This window comes from Anolis carolinensis, chromosome 2 (assembly GCF_035594765.1).
Source record: "Anolis carolinensis isolate JA03-04 chromosome 2, rAnoCar3.1.pri, whole genome shotgun sequence".
NCBI lineage: Eukaryota > Metazoa > Chordata > Lepidosauria > Squamata > Dactyloidae > Anolis > Anolis carolinensis.
In genome coordinates, this window is record NC_085842.1 from 109025128 (window position 1) to 109042518 (window position 17391).

A 17391-nucleotide genomic window follows, 5' to 3' on the forward strand; every position below is an offset into this window, starting at 1 on the left:
ACTCTGGCCTATACCAAGGGTTTACTGTATTGTGACATGTGCAGTGGGTTGAACTATTGGTTTCTCTTTGGACCTGACTTCCATATAATATTCTTAATTAAAATATGTGGTTGGCTGGAGGAACAGGAATCCAGAGAACATTCTAGCTTAACTGCCAGCCTGAATTGCTGTGCACAGGAGCCTTTTCCATGTGGATGAGCATTTAGCTGCCTGAGGCTTATGTTTACTGACCTAATGAGTAATGTTGCTAAAAATGGGGGGAACAACTCCAACAGCTGCATTGTCTTGTTAATGCTAAAGCTGTTTTTAACTGAGTAAATACTATTCCAGTTTTGACTCTCTTCAGTGTTATTTAAAAATGAACTTCTTACAGGTTGCATTGTTTTTTTCTACTTAGAATCATGAACTAGATGATGCTGAAAAGAACTGTAAGGTTGACATCTTGGAAAAAGAAATAAAGGAGCTTCAAAAAGAGAAGTCAGATTTAGATGGCATTCTACGAAAACTGGATAAAGAGATGGAACAGTTGAACTTAAATACAACAATTATAACCCAAATGGACATGCTGAAGAAAGATAAAGTAGTTTATTTTCTCTAATACTGTTAATATTCTGGAGTACATAATATGTAGAGTGCTTTCGTTTCTTTAAAAAAAGGCCTAGTTCAAAGGGAATGACAAATAGATTGGTTGACACTATGTGATTGAATCCTGGTTCTCTCCCCTCCCTGCTTTTGTGTAAACAGGCTTTTAATGTGCATGCAGAGATATTCTTTAGTGAGGTGTATGCTTCTTCTTTTAAAAAGTTTTTTAAATAATTTTAAACATTAAAATGTTTAATTTTAAGAGCTTTTGGAGACTTATATTTAATCCCTTTAAAATGATTGTCATTGGGTCCAACTTTGGGAGAAAGGTAGCATACAAAGGAAATTAACTAATTCATAAAGTAGTTATTGGAACACACTCATAAAATATGATTAACTTCAAGGTGAGGAGGGGGGAATCAGAGGAGTAGAAAAAACACATTATCCTGAGGTTGACATTATTCCTATATTGGAAATGTTTTGTTTGCCGTTCAGTTGTTGTTAAGCTAATATGCAATTGAAGAGCACAGCTGAATATTATTTGTATCCATTGTTCTGTTTAAAGGCTGACAAAGAAGAGCAAATCAGAAAAATAAAGTCCAGACACAATGAAGAGTTAATCTCCTTACTTGGCTATTTCCCAAATAAACGACAGCTTGAAGATTGGCTTCACTCTAAAATGAAAGAAATTAATCAGACAAGAGACAGACTTGCCAAACTCAAGTAAGTATTAATTTTAATGGGGTATTTGGGTTCATTAAAGATCTTTTTCCAGTGTTCTGTTTATTAGTAAAGGATGCAGTGTGCACGTGCACGTGGCAGTGAATCCCATTTAAACAAATGGTTTTGATGGATTTTTTCCAAGAGTCATTTGTTTGCAACACTTTTCCCTTTTTATTTTAGAAAAATTCAAGACAGCAAATAAATTTAAAAATAATTAACGTAAAATGATTATTAAAAACAACAATATTCCAAGCCTTCTTTTAAAAGTGAATGCTGGAAATACCTCCTGGAAATTAGTTTTAGTTGTCTGCTGATCTGAGTAGACTTCTTAAGGCAGAATATTGATTTGAGCCACTATGTAGAGCATATTGCATTAGGACATGAATAACTGTTTATCCAGGATTGATCAAAATATAAATTGTGTCAATGTTCTTTTATGTTGCCTTCTTTGCTTTGCAAGAATTAGCAATAATCTTAATCTTATACAATACTAGCTTTGCCCGGTATAACAGAATGAGCGGTGCGGGGAGGAGAGGACTAGTGGTTCAGACTGATTTTCATTTTGACTGGATGTGGTTTGATTTTCTATCAGCCTTAATTCCATCATCCGTTCTTCATGTCTCATTCTTTCTCTCTCAATCTCCAGCTGTCTTTCCCTTTGTTCTCTTTCTGCCTCCAGTTTAGCTAACTGTAACTTCTCCTGAGTTTCATACTCCATTCTTTTTATTTCCATTTGCAATCTTAACCTCTGTATTTTCAGGGAAGAGAGGACTTTTCCACTTCAGATTCTGCCATTTCTACTTCTCCTCCTTCTCCTTCTACAACCACAGCCTTCTTAGCTTTTGGTGGAGCCATTAATAAGGGGTTTCAAAATGATGTCTCTTAGCAGTTTCTGAGGTAAAATCACGTCTAGATATCTTTGGGACAAACCTTTACCTCAGCTTTTGTTTTAAACACACTGGATTTAGGCTTATATTTGAAGATCCCAATGCTGAACACCAATATAACAGAATGAGCGGTGCGGGGAGGAGAGGAGATGACTTTCAGGCAGGGGGAATCTTTTTAAAATATCCCACCGCTGCAACCAATATAAAGGAATTGAGGCAGGGGGGAAATCTTTTTTATATCCCAGCTCTGCCACCAATATAACGAAAGGAGCTGACACCAAATATAACGTACCCACTCTCCACTCTACTCACGCTCACACGCACGCACAAGTATGTGAGAGGCGGAGATATACCCTTTGATTTTAGATTTTTTTTAAATTGTAGCTGCCACCAACCTAAAATGTCTTTAGGATTTTTGTTGTTAAATGTGTCTGAGGCAAACTTCTCCCATTCCCTGCCCACACTGTTTCTATCCCAAACTGATGTTCATTATGAGGCTTTCCTGTGGTATTTTATTGTTGTATTGCTGGAACTTTTATTAAGGCTTCTTGATGGAAAATATACACTGTGGAGGCTCTTGAAAGTTGAAAATAGAATAAAAATTTATTTTCTTAAAACAGGTAAATGATTACTTCAGAGAGGTACATTAGAGTAAACGGTTACAGACGTTCTTCAGCTTAACTTAGTTGTATGCTTCAGATTACTTCACTTAGTTTCAAACAGTTCCAACCAACCAATCTATCTCTTGGTCTCAAAAACCCTCGCTCTATTTGCTGAGAATAGACACGAGTTCCCCTGGGTTGTTAATTAACTCTAACCTAGAGTCCTTCTATTAACCAGCCCAGTAGTGAGAGTCAATCCCTTGAGTTATCTTCCCCCAAGAGATCCAAACTGCCTGACCTAGCCTGTCAGTTTCCACAGCTTTTAGTTCTCTCACACACACACTCCCAACTCCAAAACCGAACTGCTCTCTTCAAACCCCAAAACAGAAATGCCTGGAGCTCTTTTTTTCTCTGCACTCTAAGACTTGGCTCCTCCCATCTGCTCTGGTTGGCCAATCCTAGGAGTCTCTCTCTAAGCTCCTCCCCCTTTCTAATCACACTCAAGATGGCTGCCTGGCATTGCTCAACAAAATGGATGCCTGCCTCACTCACTGTTACCAAGGCATCATTCCAGGCCTAATAGATAAGGTTCACTACACCCGGCCACACATTGCTGTGGCTTATGGGAATCATTTGTTGGCCAGGTGGAATAGCAGTGAATAGCCTTGCAGCCTCAAAGCCTGGCCATTTTCTGGAGTAGCTGGAGTAGCACCCCCAATCAAAGAGCCGTTTTGAAGCCTGGCTACTTCCTTTGTAAGGGAATCATTGTTTGGCCAGATTGAATTGCACTGAATAGTCTTGCAGCATGCAAGCCTGGCCGCTTTCTACCTTGTGGAATCCTTGGTTGGCCAGTTTGAATAGCAATTAATAGACTCTGTGTGGCAGGTATGAATGCTGCAGTTAGGCACCTTGATTAGCATGTAATGGCCTTGCAACTTCAAAGCCTGCCTGCTTCCTGCCTGGGGGAATCCTTTGTTGGGAAGTGTTAGCTGGCCCTGATTGTTTCCTTTCTGGAATTCCCAATTTCCCTGCTTTCAGTGTGTTGCTCTTTATTAACTGTCCTGGTTTTAGAGATTATATTGTTCTGTATTATTATACCACAGTAATTATTTCATATTATATTTATAATCTTATATTATCTGCTTAGAACTGGATTATATGAGGCCCCTTCTACACATCTGTATAAAATCCACAGTGAAGTGGATTATATGGCAGTGTGGACTCAAAATAATCCAGTTCAAAGCAGATAATATAAGATTATAAATGGGTAATATAGCTGTGTGGAAGGACCTTGAATCTACACTGCCATAGAATCCAGTTCAAATTAGATAATCTGTATTTTATAGGCAGTGTGGATCAGGCCTAAGGGCACTCTGCCTGTGCCCTGGGGGCCATTTTGGCTGAGGGAGTTGCTAGGATACGAAGGGGGCAGGGTCTAAAGGCAGCGGGGGGGGGGGGGGCTGAAGGAAGCAGAGCCTATCTTTCTAACTGGCAGTTAGGGAAATAAAGGCTCTTCCTCATCCTCTGTAATTTGGACTATTTTTCTAGGTTTCTTTATTGAAAGACATATTTTGGATGACTATGTCTTTTGCGGCCAAATTTGGTGTGATTTGGTTCAGTGGTTTTGTTGTTTATTCCGTAGGAAAAGGAACATTATATTTTTATATATATAGAAGATTGGGCTTCTGGCAGTGAGGCCTTGCCATCAGTTGTGCTTCTGGTACAGTGCTGGGGGTGGATAAAGCAGGGCTTTGATAGAAGATATCCAAAGGTGAAGCAGGTTCATGTAGATAGGGACAGTTCTCAAGATACTGTGTTCTCTGCCTGTATAGCAGTTTGGCAATCAGAACAGGACTATGAGAAAGGAAGTGGGCCAGACATGAAAAGGGTGTAAGGCTATAGAGGAAGGAAGTGGAAAATACAGTCGGACTTTAGAAAGATGTTAAGGTGATAGGGAGAAAGAGACTTTCAGATGGTTTGCTGTTTGGGTAGCTGAATGATAGAGGGGATGGTCAGATACATTGGCATTCACCAACCAGAATGTTGCCTGTAGATATTTAGTTGATCTTTGTCCCATGCCAGTGCAGTTAAGAAAGCATATTTCCTCAATCCCCCCTGCCCCTTGTGTAATTGTGCTTTGATTGTTGTGTAGTTTGTGTGTTGTGTTAAATTTTACTTTTAAAATCAAAAGCATAGATATAATTCTGCAGTAATCTCCAAAATTACAGGCAGCACTCTCCAAAATTTTGGTCCATGAAGTATAAATGCTATTTTAATACTTAACCTTTTGGAGAGTGTTTTCTACAATTCCAGAGATTTCTGTTGAATGATATGAATGCTTTATTTATAAATAAAAATATAATCTTGTGTTTTTTTTAACAAGATATGGTTAAGTGTTGTTCTGTCTCTTTTATCAAATGTAAAATAGATTTGCACATATTCTGTTTTTTACCATGAAGAATTTATTTCCTCGTATAGGCTGAAACAGGTTGACCATCAGTTAGCACTTGAAGCTTGTCTTCTTTTTCTTTCTTACTTATGTAGATGCTTTTCAATTCTCTCTCTACTTGTTTCATTGTGAGCCTTCAAATCATTTCTGACTTACAGCTCCTGGAAATCTTTCATCAAATTATCTTGGCAGAATTTGTCATGAGGAAGTTTGCCTTCCTCTGAGGTTGAGAAAGTGTGTTTGGCCAAGGCATACCCAATGCTTTTCCATGGCCTAGTGAGTCCTGGTCTCTTCGTTTCCAGTGTTCAGATTTCCATGCCAACCTGACACTCAGCAAACTGATAATTCAATATTTTAATTACTGTGTATGTTAAAAGAAAGCATTAAAATATTTAGCTAGTTTTTTATATAAAAAGTTTAAAAACTCAAATGGCAAGAGTAATCACACCTGATTTCTGATTGCAACAATACTTACATTTTAGCAAAGAACTTGTTTCAGTGGAGCAAAACAAAAATCATATTAGCACCGAATTAAGGAAGAAAGAAGAGCAGCTGTCCAGTTATGAAGAACAGCTTTTTGATGTCTGTGGAAGCCAGGATTTTGAAAGTGATCTTTACAGACTTCAAGAAGAAATTGAAAAAACATCCAAGCAGCGAGGTTAGTTTTTATTTTCCTACAAAGTTTTGTTTTTGTTTAAAAAAAAACCTTAGATATATATGGGGAACGTGTTTTTAGGGTACACTAAAGAGCGAATGCAGGAGAGAGCATCTTCCCTTCTGCTTCTGCCAGATTTTCACTGTTGGTCTCTCCTGAAATGAGAAAATTCTCTTTATACTAGCTAAAGAGTTCTAAAGAATTTATGAGGAGTCATTCAGGCTCTTGACTAAAAAAGCCTTGTCCTGTCATATTACTGTTTTTGTGAGATCTATTGGTAATTGTTAATTCAAGTGCTTTCTACTTATGTGTATGTGGTTAAATTGTTTTGATATTTTAAATGTTTTATTGGTACGATTTATTTACTTGATTCTTGTTTAATTTGATTGTAAATCGATTTCATAAAGTACTGCCTTCTGTTTTTCTTCATAATATTGCATTATTATTATTATTATTATTATTATTATTATTATTATTCCCCACTTTTTCTAAGGATTAGGACACGAAGTGCCTAATAACTTAAAAAGCGATACAGTTAAAACATATAAAAGCTAAATATCAGACTAAAACTCAAATTAATGTGATTTCCCACCTTTTGAAACAGCCATGCTTGCTGGGGCCACGGCAGTATATTCGCAGTTCATCACACAATTAACAGATGAAAACCAGTCTTGTTGCCCAGTTTGCCAGAGGGTCTTTGGGACAGAGTCAGAACTGCAGGAAGTGATAGATGATCTTCAGAAGAAACTGCGCCTTGCTCCGGACAAACTGAAGACAACCGAGTCAGAGCTTAAGAGGAGAGAGAAGAGACGAGATGAAATGATGTCGCTCAAACCTGTCAGGTGAGACAGAGTTTAGCATTTTGGGATATGGAAGAGGCGAACATCATTTTGAGAGAATTGACCCATTTCAAAATCGCCTCCTTGTGTTTGTGAAAAGAATGTTTATACTTCTCACTTCTGTATGATAAATGTTATAAGTTAAATTGAAGTCCATAGGAATCCAAACACAGCAACTTATTATAATCCACTGACTTTGTTACCGAAGGAAAATAATGAGATTTCTATATGTGTATGCTAAGGCAAACCATATCGGAACTCCAAGAAAAGGACATACCTGACTTAAGGAATAAGCTGCAAGCTCTCAACAGAGAGATCCAGCGTCTTAAAGGTGAAATAGAAGAACAAGAAACGCTCTTGGCAACTATCATGCCTGAGGAAGAAAGTGCTAAAGCATGTCTCCAAGATATTACACTTATGGAAAGGTATCAGGTAAGGGTTTTGGACACCATTTAACTATCTTTAAAGCCACATATTGCCAAATAAAGTAGGCTGCACACTAAAGCTCCTCATTCATACATTGCTTGCATGAAATGATAACACACATTAAGAAGGTTGGTTTTCCCACCTGGCTCTTATTTTGTGCTTAGTCAATTCACATGAATACTTGTACACATAGGAGACACACACCAATTTCACCTACCCCTGAGATAGATGTAGTGAAGTGTAGTGTAGTGCTATCCCTTTTGGCAAAAAAGGTCCCATGGAGATGTCGCATATGTTCACTTGTGCCTGCAGCGGACATGACATCTGTGTTTTCAGTTAGTCCAGAAATACTAGTGTGCTTTTTTTTGTTCTTATTTTTCAGACTGATCTAAGGGATGTTGAGAGAAAAATTGCTCAGCATTCTACTAAGTTAGAGGGTGTGGATTTGGGTCGGACACTTCTACAAGTGAGCCAGGAAAAGCAAGAGAAAAAGCATCAGTGGGATACAGGTACCGTCAGATCTGTAATCCTAGGGTTTCCTTTATAACCAGGATATTGCCATCTATTTCTGTATTGACATGAAAAGGTCACATATTGACTGTTGCGATTTTCACACTCTTTGAAAAGTGATCCCTTATCATTTTTCTAGCACCAAGATGATGCAAACATGGCTATTGGTCACCATTTAACTATCTTGCACTCTGTTCAGAAGATTTCTCCTCACTTTCTGTCCCTGTGAAAATTGGATTTTGAAAAATTTGGCTTGTTGTTGAAACAAAGAGTAGTAATAAATCTTCAGTGGAAATACCTTTCCCCCAAGACAACTCTTTCAGGAGTGAAGTTGTCAAGAGTCAGACGCCAGTTAACATACAAAACAGAGTTTATTCCGAAGATAAGCCAGAAAATAACATAAACACAGGAAATATCCTTGAAACACTTCACTTTTCAGTGTTTCGAGAGTAGATTGGACAATAATAACTCAAAAACGAGCCACGCTAATTTCCCATGCTGGCATTCAATAAAAAACTAAATAACGCTTCAATTCAGCTTTGGAAAACAAATAGAGTTAATTGCTGGAAAATAAACAAACTAGAAAAGCAATAAAGCTGCTTCCACAGTGCAGATAAGCCGAAAGCCTCAAAGGGATGATGAATAGCCGTCGTCAGAAGAATCCAAGGTCAGGTCAGGAGGCAGCAGAAATTCCGAAAGACAAACCAATAGTCAGAAGCCGGAAGTAGCCGTCAGTCAGAGGGTGTAGACAGAAGCCAGGTCAAATTCAATCCAAAGTCCGAAGAGGGTGCAGTCATCCAAAACAGGTCCACGATAAGACACAGCGAGAGCCAAGCTAGGTGATATCAGCAGATTCAAATCATAGTCCAAGTCCAGTCTTCATGGAAACACAGAGATCCCAATGGCGCCTCAGCAACACCTTGCCACACGCAAAGTGCTGTGGCCAAACATTCCCATTTTATTCCCCTTCCTCCTGGATGACCAAACACTCACACCCAAACACCAGGTGTCCCAAATCTACTCAGAGTCTGAACTCCACACAGCTAGAGCTCGTGGATCTGGAGTACCTAGCAATTCGTCGGAGTCCCAATCATCCTGCCCACACTTAGCCCCATGAACACTTAAAGAACCATCCTCCCTTCTCCAAGCATCCCAATTGGGATCAGCTCCTGCAGAAACCCCAGGTTCAGAAGTATCCATAGGCCCCAAATCCCCAGACATCTCCGGTGGCTGTGCCCATTCAGTGCCCGCTTCCCCAGCCACCACCTGTTCCTCAGCATCCATCTCCCCATCTGAATCTTCCTCAGAAGATCCCCCATATAGCTCTCTAAGTCGCTTCCTGCGCAACTCCTCCAGTGAACCCTCATCACGAGGGTTTTTTCTTCCTCTTCGAATTCCATCACCATCAACCATAATCCCCGAAGGCACAGTCACAACAGAAGTTCTCTTCTGAAGGATAGGTTTTTTCTCACTTCCTGTTGGCTCACCTTCATTTTTAACTATAAGTCATTTGTAAGTCAGATGTTTGTAACTCAGAGACTGCCCATATTTTCAAATAAGAGGAAAAAGTATTGTCAGGTTTTAAAAAAAATTAAATAGCTACATTTTGGCTAATTGCTATTTCTGTTATGAATAGGTATATATCAAAATAAAATAATCATATCAATTTTATATGATCTGAGAATTTCTTAGCTCAAACATGGAGTGCATTCTTATGAAATTTTATTTCCTTAAGGCTACCTTTACAAGTAAAATTAGTTTTAACTCTTCATTTGTAATGGTAAATATTAATTTGATTTTTTAATTTTTGATTTGTTGTACTGCTCTTTCTATCAAAGCTTTCAACAACTTTTTAAAACCCAAACAAAGTATACCAGGAAGACCTGAAAGGTTTTATATTGATTACCTTTTGGCTAATCAGTCTTCTGAAATTACAGCCAAAGTTGCTAGTTTTTGTGCAGCAGCAATAGCTTGCCAGCACAGGATGCTGTCACATTCCTAAAAGGTACTATTATTTTATCTCAGTTTTTATCACTGTTATTGAAATATACAAATACTTAATGCTGTTTTCAACTCTCAACCTCAACATTTCTTATTAACTCTGCTTTTAAAAATTGTATTGTAATGCCTAAACTTACGTTTACTGTTTGTTTTAATGCCTGCCATTGATCTATATAATATTTATATTATTGTGTTGTTGAAGGCTTTCATGGGTGGTTGTGTGTTTTCTGGGCTGTTTGGCCATATTCCAGAAGCATTGCTTCTGGAACATGGCCATACAGCCTGGAAAACACACAACAACTCATTTATATTATTTATTTCCTTAATTCCTTAATATTGTAAATCAAAAATGGTATCTGCTTGAATTCCTAACCTTTATTTTGCATTTAGTACTTGAATTATGTGGATCATCATCTGGTAATTCAATGGTTCTCAGCCTGTGGGTCCCCAGGTGTTTTGGCCTCCAACTCTCCGAAATCCCAGCCAGTTTATCAGCTGTTAGGATTTTCTGGGAGTTGAAGGCCAAAACATCTGGGCACCCACAGGTTGAGAACCACTGCTCTATGGGATAGGTAGGTGTCTTGATAGGTAGTTGAAACAACAACATCAAAAGTTATTACCTGTACTGCGAATTAAAAAAAAAGTTCAGATCATGTAAAGTACCTTGTAGTCCATCCTTGTCTTAGGTCAATCAGTAACTTCTTAACTCTCATTGTTGCATTACTAAGCCATTTAAGTATCTCTGTTAACCTGTTTTCCACAGAAAACATGTGCTGCCTTAAAGTTGCCTGTCGCCCTGTGGATTTCATATGGTTTTTCAATTTTAGTGATGAAAAGTTTCTGATAGTGATTGAATGCTTTTATATAAATTGTATTTTCACCCCCGAATTTACTGCAACATACCTCCTTTCTTTTATGTTTTCAGTTACTGGCAAAATTGAATTGAAGCAGACTCTTAAACAAGATCAGCAAAGCCAGGTCCAGAGTCTAAAGAGTGCAGTGAATGAGCTTAAAGCAGAGAAACTTCAACTCTGTAGCCGTTTGCAGCATCGACAGCAACTGGAAGACCAGACGGTGGAGCTGACAACTGAGGTGCAGTCAATGAACAGGGAAATCAAGGTGAGATGAAGAATTAATTAAAAATTGCCAAGTCATGGATAATACAATAATGTGCTTGTTTAAAGAAAAGAAACAACCTTGTAAAGTAAAATGAATACAGGATGGTTTTTATTTCATTTTCAGGAAGCAAAGGAGCAGATCTCCCCTTTGGAAACAACTTTAATAAAACTGCAACAAGAAAAAGAAGCACTGATGAACAAAAAGAACACAAGTTGCAGAGCAACACAGGAGAAGGTTAGATCGCCTGTCCTGAGTTGGTTAGCTAAAATTATATAGATGATTCTTGTAGGCATGAGTTACATACATTTCCCAGTTAAAGGTGTATCTTGTTATGGATTTTAGTGACTCCCAAAATCTGTAGACAACAAGTGTTAGGTAGCTTGACTGTTTAGAAATTTGATATTCTTCTAGCTAGTGATCTGAGTGTATCTGGATGAGCAACAAAATAGCAAGTTGAAAATAAACAAGCATAAAATAGGTGTGAATCTCCAGGTGATGTTGAATTGCAAATCTGAGGCCAGTAGCAAGCATCATAGTGATGAAGGATGCTGAGAGTTGCAATCCTCCAGGAGTATGACATTCATTCCTGCCATAAAGTGAGGCTCCATGTCCAAAAAGCCCATACAGTGGTGAAATCTGAGGGGCAGCTTGAAGTTTTGGATATAGTTCAGTGGAGATACTGATTCAGTGTACAGCAGCTATGAAAAAATTAATTCTGTGTAGAGATTATAAGAAAAGGGATAGAAAAAACCCCTGCCACTACTTTAACACTCTATGTATCTGTGGCTAAGATGACCAGAAGGTAGATCCACGTGTAGATTTCCAAGTATTTCAGTCAAATCAGTAACAAAGTGAGTCCCTCCACCCTTTAAATTATCGCTTGAACCAGGAGGATTGTGAGTTCATTCAGTTCTTATTTATTTATTTATAAATTACATAACATAATTTGTTCAGAAATTACATAAATGAACAAGTATAAAATCGATAAAATAGAGGAAACACAAGCGGCTAAATAATTTTAGAACAAAAACTGGCAACAGCGACCGCATTGTCTGTAGCTTTAAACAGTTCTGAGGCAGAGCATTGTGGACAAGCATACAGATGCTGAGTTATATGTTCTGCTCCACAGTTGCACAAAGTGGAGGATTCTAATATTAAATGATGATTTCTGAATTCAAAAGTGTGCCCTTTTTTGAACTGCTGTGCATTTACTGTGCAATCTTCTGCAGTTTGTATCTCTGTCATTTTCTGTCTTTGAGCATATAAAATTCTTGCTGCTATTAACATATTGACAGTGCATGTTAAGTCCCTTTTATTTCTTATCACCAAGGTTGCCATACAGACCTTTGGCTGTCCATAGTAGCAAGAAACATAGGAGACCTGTTTTCAAGGGGGAACATTTTATTTCTTATACACAAAACAATTTAAGTGAAATTTAACCATGTTTTTAAAGGTTGCTGTATTATTTAGTTAGGTGAAAAAATGTAATATTTTAAGTTTGCTTTGTTTAAACAGTGAGATGCTTTAAATATATTATATATTGTCAGCAAATTTTTCTTATATGTTTTCCCAGATAAATGACATTAAAGAAAAGGTTAAAAACATCAACTGCTACGTAAAAGAGATTGAAAATTACATCCAAGAAGGAAAGGAAGAATACAAGCAGGTAATTGTAAAAAGAAACTAGACACTTTTTTAAGATTTTAATTTTAACTGAAAATCACCACAGACTCTAGGGTATCATAAAGATGAAGAAATGTCTTAGCACATAAGCTTTTGTCAATTACTCGTACCTTCTTCATCAGGTACAAGAAATGTTTCCCTGAAACTGGCAGACAGACAGTAGATAAGTTGGGAAGGAAGTGTGTGTTTTTTCCTACAGCAGACTAACATGACAATTTCTGCTTAAATAAAAATGTGCTTTTCTCCCCCTTTCATAGCAAAAGGAATCTGAACTTGATCAAGTCAAGGTCCAGCTAGAAGAATGTGAGAAAAAGAAAGAGAAGATAAATAAAGAAACTGGAACAATTAGGCAAGACATTGATACTCAGAAGGTAGTTTTTAATCATCATTCCCAAATAATTCCACACATTATGGATGGATGACTTCAATGTTTATTAATAACCAGCTTTGCCCGGCCACATGTTGCTGTAGCTTATGGGAATCATTTGTTGGCCAGGTGGAATAGCAGTGAATAGCCTTGCAGCCTCAAAGCCTGGCCATTTTCTGGAGTAGCTGGAGTAGCACCCTCAATCAAAGAGCCACTTTGAAGCCTGGCTACTTCCTTTGTAGGGGAATCATTGTTTGGCCAGATTGAATTGCACTGAATAGTCTTGCAGCTTAAAAGCTTGGCTGCTTTCCACATAGGGCCTCCTTGCTAGGCCAGGTTAAATGGGATGGAGTAGCCTTGTGGCTTCAAAGCCTGGGGATTTTTCACCTAGGGGAAATCTTGGTTGGTCAGTTTGAAAAGCACTGAATAGCCTTGCTGCTTGCAAGCCTGGCCGCTTTCTACCTTGCGGAATCCTTGGTTGGCCAGTTTGAATAGCAATTAATAGTCTCGGTATGGCAGGTATGAATGCTGCAATTAGACACCTTGATTAGCATGTAATGGCCTTGCAGCTTCAAAGCCTGCCTGCTTCCTGCCTGGGTGAATCCTTTGTTGGGAAGTGTTAATTTGGTTCAGTGGTTTTGTTGTTTACTCCATAGTAAAACAAACATTACACACACACACACATATACATATACATATATATGTATATGTATATTCATTCCTCAGTTCCCCTTTCTTGGGGATTGGAATGTATACCAAACACATCCAATCTGTGGACTCTTGTTTTGTTTTCCATGACAGATTTTAGTTACAATGTCAGTAATTCTATTTGAAGCTGCTCTGTTGATATGCTTTATTTCTCCCAAGTGTCCTGAGTGCATATTCCACTTCACTTTCTTTCTAAAATTGGAGATTCATCTTCATATGATTCTTCCTTAAATGAGTCACTCATCCTTTCATCATTTCTATTTGGGCATGTAATGTCTTCCCCTGCTGGTCATCAAACCTCCTCATTCTTGATTTAAATTTCCCTTTCATTTCTCAGATCTTCTTAAAGAGGTTTCTTGTCCTTCCTTTTTGTTATCTCTTATTTATTTAAATTGATTATTACAATAGTTCTCCTGGTCTCTATGCCACTGAACATTTGCATTCGGGTCTCTGACTGTATATCTTTTACTTTCGTTTCTCATCTGTCTTTTTTATTATTATTATTATTATTAAACTTTATTTGTACCCCGCTAGCATCTCCCGAAGGACTCGATGAGGCTTACAAAGGCCAAGGCCTCAACACACAATATAACAATACAAAACAAAAGGCAAATTAAAACAGAATTCTCAAGTGGTTACTCCTTGATGGTTGCAACTTGGTTCCTTCTCCAAACTTAGGAAGCCTTCTGTGTTTTACTTAGTGTTGTGTCTATACTGTCATTAGTAGATTGTTGCTGTCTTAAGAAGCTTAAAAACTATAAGACATGGTTTCCTCATGATATATTTGTTCTTAGATTATGAATCTTACTAGAAATGGAATAAGATGGGGTGGCAGTTCAGAGATAATGCTAAATGAACAATGGAAAGCGATGTCCCAGTTTCTTTAATTATTCCTGCTGATAAGAAGAGCCAAAGCGTGTGGCACCCTGAATGTGCTCTTATCTAATCATTCTGATTGATCTTTACATCCAATCCAGATCATTCTCTGCATTGGTTTTTCTCAAATTTCCTTTTAAATGGTTTATGTATCTGCCCAGTGGTAAGCTCTGTTTAATCGAATAAGGTAAGTGGGTGTGAGATATTACCCTTAACAGTATAAAAATACTGATTAAGATATTAGCATACAACTTGAGCATATGATGAAACTCTTCTAGGTTTTGTGTTGTTACATTTTTAATTAAAACCCATGCTTTATTCTTATTAGTGATACAAAATAATGGAAAATAATTTAATAATATATTTTATTTAAATTTAGATTCAGGAGCGGTGGTTAGAAGATAATCTAACTTTAAGAAAAAGAAATGAAGATCTAAAAGAAGTTGAAGACAACATCAAGCAGTATCGGAAAGAGATGGGTGAAATGCATGTCCCGCAGCTAAAAAAGTATATTCTTATCTTCTTTTTTAAACAAATCGGTTTCTTGAGTTCAAGGCACAGGTCTCAGCTTATTTGCATATTTTCTATATCCCTTGCTTCTTCGTGTTGGTTGCCCTCGAAAGCTGATATTCAGGGATGTGCTTCCTTTGGTGTTGAATTGCCCCCTCCTCATGTGTTATGGCCGATGACCATTGATAGGCCAGTACTCCAGGGCTTGCCTAACATTTTCAAAGCCAGTATCTGCCACTTTCCCATCTTGTTTATATTTTGATGTCATAGGATCCCAAATTCCGCAACTGTAATAATGAAGCCATAATAAATAATGAAGATCCTGGCAGAGTGGTGATAAATTCTGTGCATTCATGACTATATTTTTACTTCTCATTAAAGACCTTGTATTTCCACAATGTTTGCTTTTCAGAAGTAAAGAACAGTCATTCAGACTGTTTATATCACTGGAGTTTATATCATTGCCTTTTATATACATGATAGAAATTGCACAAGTTCATTAAATAATTTCTCAGTTTTACTCCACATCCCGTTTAACAGTATTCCCCTTATTTATTTTCACATTTTAGTTGATCAGGCATTTACTTCTATGTTGAGAATGGAAAGTAACCCACTGCTTCCTTAGTATCTTAAATGTTTGTTTAAATGAAGGATGGTGAAAAGTATTGTCATTCAAGGTCGATTTTGAGGTTACTGTTCCCCACTTAACTTTGTAGTTTACTATCTGATTAAATAATTGCCCCTCTTGGGCATAAAACAGACTGGAAAAACTGCCTCGATGCTTCCTGGGGCAAATGCGGATGTATTCATACTTAAAATACACTAAAGGAAGCAAGTTTTAAATTTTTTAAATAATATTAGGATCAGGGATATAGATGGTAGGATCCACTGAAGTATTGCAAGGGGCTTTGCTTTTTCCTAACCTCTAGAGATAGCCCATCTCTGGTTTTACAACATTAACAACAACAATTGTGCTGTTGTTTCTTCTCTTGTTTCCTTAAAAATACTTTTGATTCATAAATATGAGTATCATACAAAATATCACAAAATTACACATTGATTTTTATTTGACAGGGACCGTGAGCATTTAGAGGGGAGAATAGAAGAACTGAAAAGAAATCATAGCTTAGCCCTTGGCCGTCAGCATGGATTTGAGGAAGAGATTCTTAGGTATAAAAAAGAGCTGAGAGATCCACAGTTTAAAGATGCTGAAGAGAAATACAGAGAAATGATGATAGTTATGAGAACAACAGAACTGGCAAACAAGGATCTTGACATTTACTACAAAGCTCTAGATCAGTGAGTATGCTATTGTGTCATTGGAATAGTTTGCAGTAAGTAATCTTTCAATTCCAAAATAACTTCAAAATGTTTGCTTACCCCATCAGTTATATAGTTATGAGTACATGTTTCAGAGAGCTGTGACTAACTGTTGGGTGAATTTTTTTTACATTTTCTATCAGTCACTGAGACAGCACATATCAGTTTGGTTTTTTGAAACTTTTGCTTTGTCCTCCAAAACACAAGTAACTGAAGGAAAGAAATGTGTTCTTTAGGTGGCCGATAACCACTTGACTCTGGGTTGGCCATTCCCAGCACCCTCTTGTGCTCAGATCAGATTAGGGACAAATTGCACATTTGTACAACTATCATTCAAGTACTTTGAGCTCCAAATAGAGTCTGTTTGGTAACTATTGATCCTTCTTCTCTCATATTGCCTAAAGGGAAACTTTAAGTTTTTGCTAGCTGACTTGACTTGACTTGAAACAAGAACCAGAGAACTCAGGCCTAGCTTCTTGCTTGTACACTACGTTGCCTGAACTAACTTAGGTAAACAACCTGCTAATTAATAAACACTCATGAAGTCATTTCTTTTCCCACAAATTCTCTCTTCAACTTTCCCACATTCTGACTGGAGCTGCCTATTTTCTGCTCTAATCTGTAAACAAATCCTTTTGTTAACCTCTGTAGCTCCAGGTGGTTTTCCTTGGGAGCCTTCCATATATATCACTTAGCTCTTCGCCCAACTCCTTATCTAATGTTGTAATTTCTGGCTCCTCTAACTGACCTTGAGGCCTTGCACATCCTGAGTCACGTTTTTCCTAGAGAGAACTATCATTTCTCTCACTTGAATCTTCCTCATTTTGTGCCCCAGGAAATCTCACAGGAAATCCCACAATTCTCTAAACTATCAGTGAACCCGTCAGCCTCAGGCTGTACTACAACAGCTGCAATTAGAAAGAGTAGAAAAGGTTGATGCTTCTTTTAAGTTCTCCCAGAATGGACTAAGTTCCCACCTGTCACCACCTGTCTCTGTCCACAGAGAAGGGGGTGGCTCTTGTTTTGCTAAGTAGTAACATAGATAAGTTCTTGGGGGTCAGTTTTTTGACTAAAATTCTAGACATGTGTATATACAGTAGATTCCAAAAACAGTCAGCATGGAAAGAGGTAACT

General features: G+C 37.7%; 1 protein-coding gene across 2 annotated transcripts in view; it reads left to right on the plus strand.

The window, feature by feature from the left end:
• rad50 (RAD50 double strand break repair protein) overlaps nucleotides 1–17391 on the plus strand; it is a 44753-nt gene that overhangs the window by 13846 nt on the left and 13516 nt on the right. For both annotated transcript variants that reach the window (XM_003217387.4, XM_062973891.1), the window contains 12 exons: nucleotides 398–580; nucleotides 1148–1305; nucleotides 5726–5901; nucleotides 6503–6740; nucleotides 6980–7169; nucleotides 7546–7672; nucleotides 10600–10793; nucleotides 10917–11027; nucleotides 12367–12459; nucleotides 12734–12847; nucleotides 14807–14934; nucleotides 16012–16236. In XM_003217387.4, coding sequence (XP_003217435.2) covers nucleotides 398–580; nucleotides 1148–1305; nucleotides 5726–5901; nucleotides 6503–6740; nucleotides 6980–7169; nucleotides 7546–7672; nucleotides 10600–10793; nucleotides 10917–11027; nucleotides 12367–12459; nucleotides 12734–12847; nucleotides 14807–14934; nucleotides 16012–16236 — 1937 coding nt within the window. The remainder of the gene's footprint in view (nucleotides 1–397; nucleotides 581–1147; nucleotides 1306–5725; nucleotides 5902–6502; nucleotides 6741–6979; nucleotides 7170–7545; nucleotides 7673–10599; nucleotides 10794–10916; nucleotides 11028–12366; nucleotides 12460–12733; nucleotides 12848–14806; nucleotides 14935–16011; nucleotides 16237–17391) is intronic.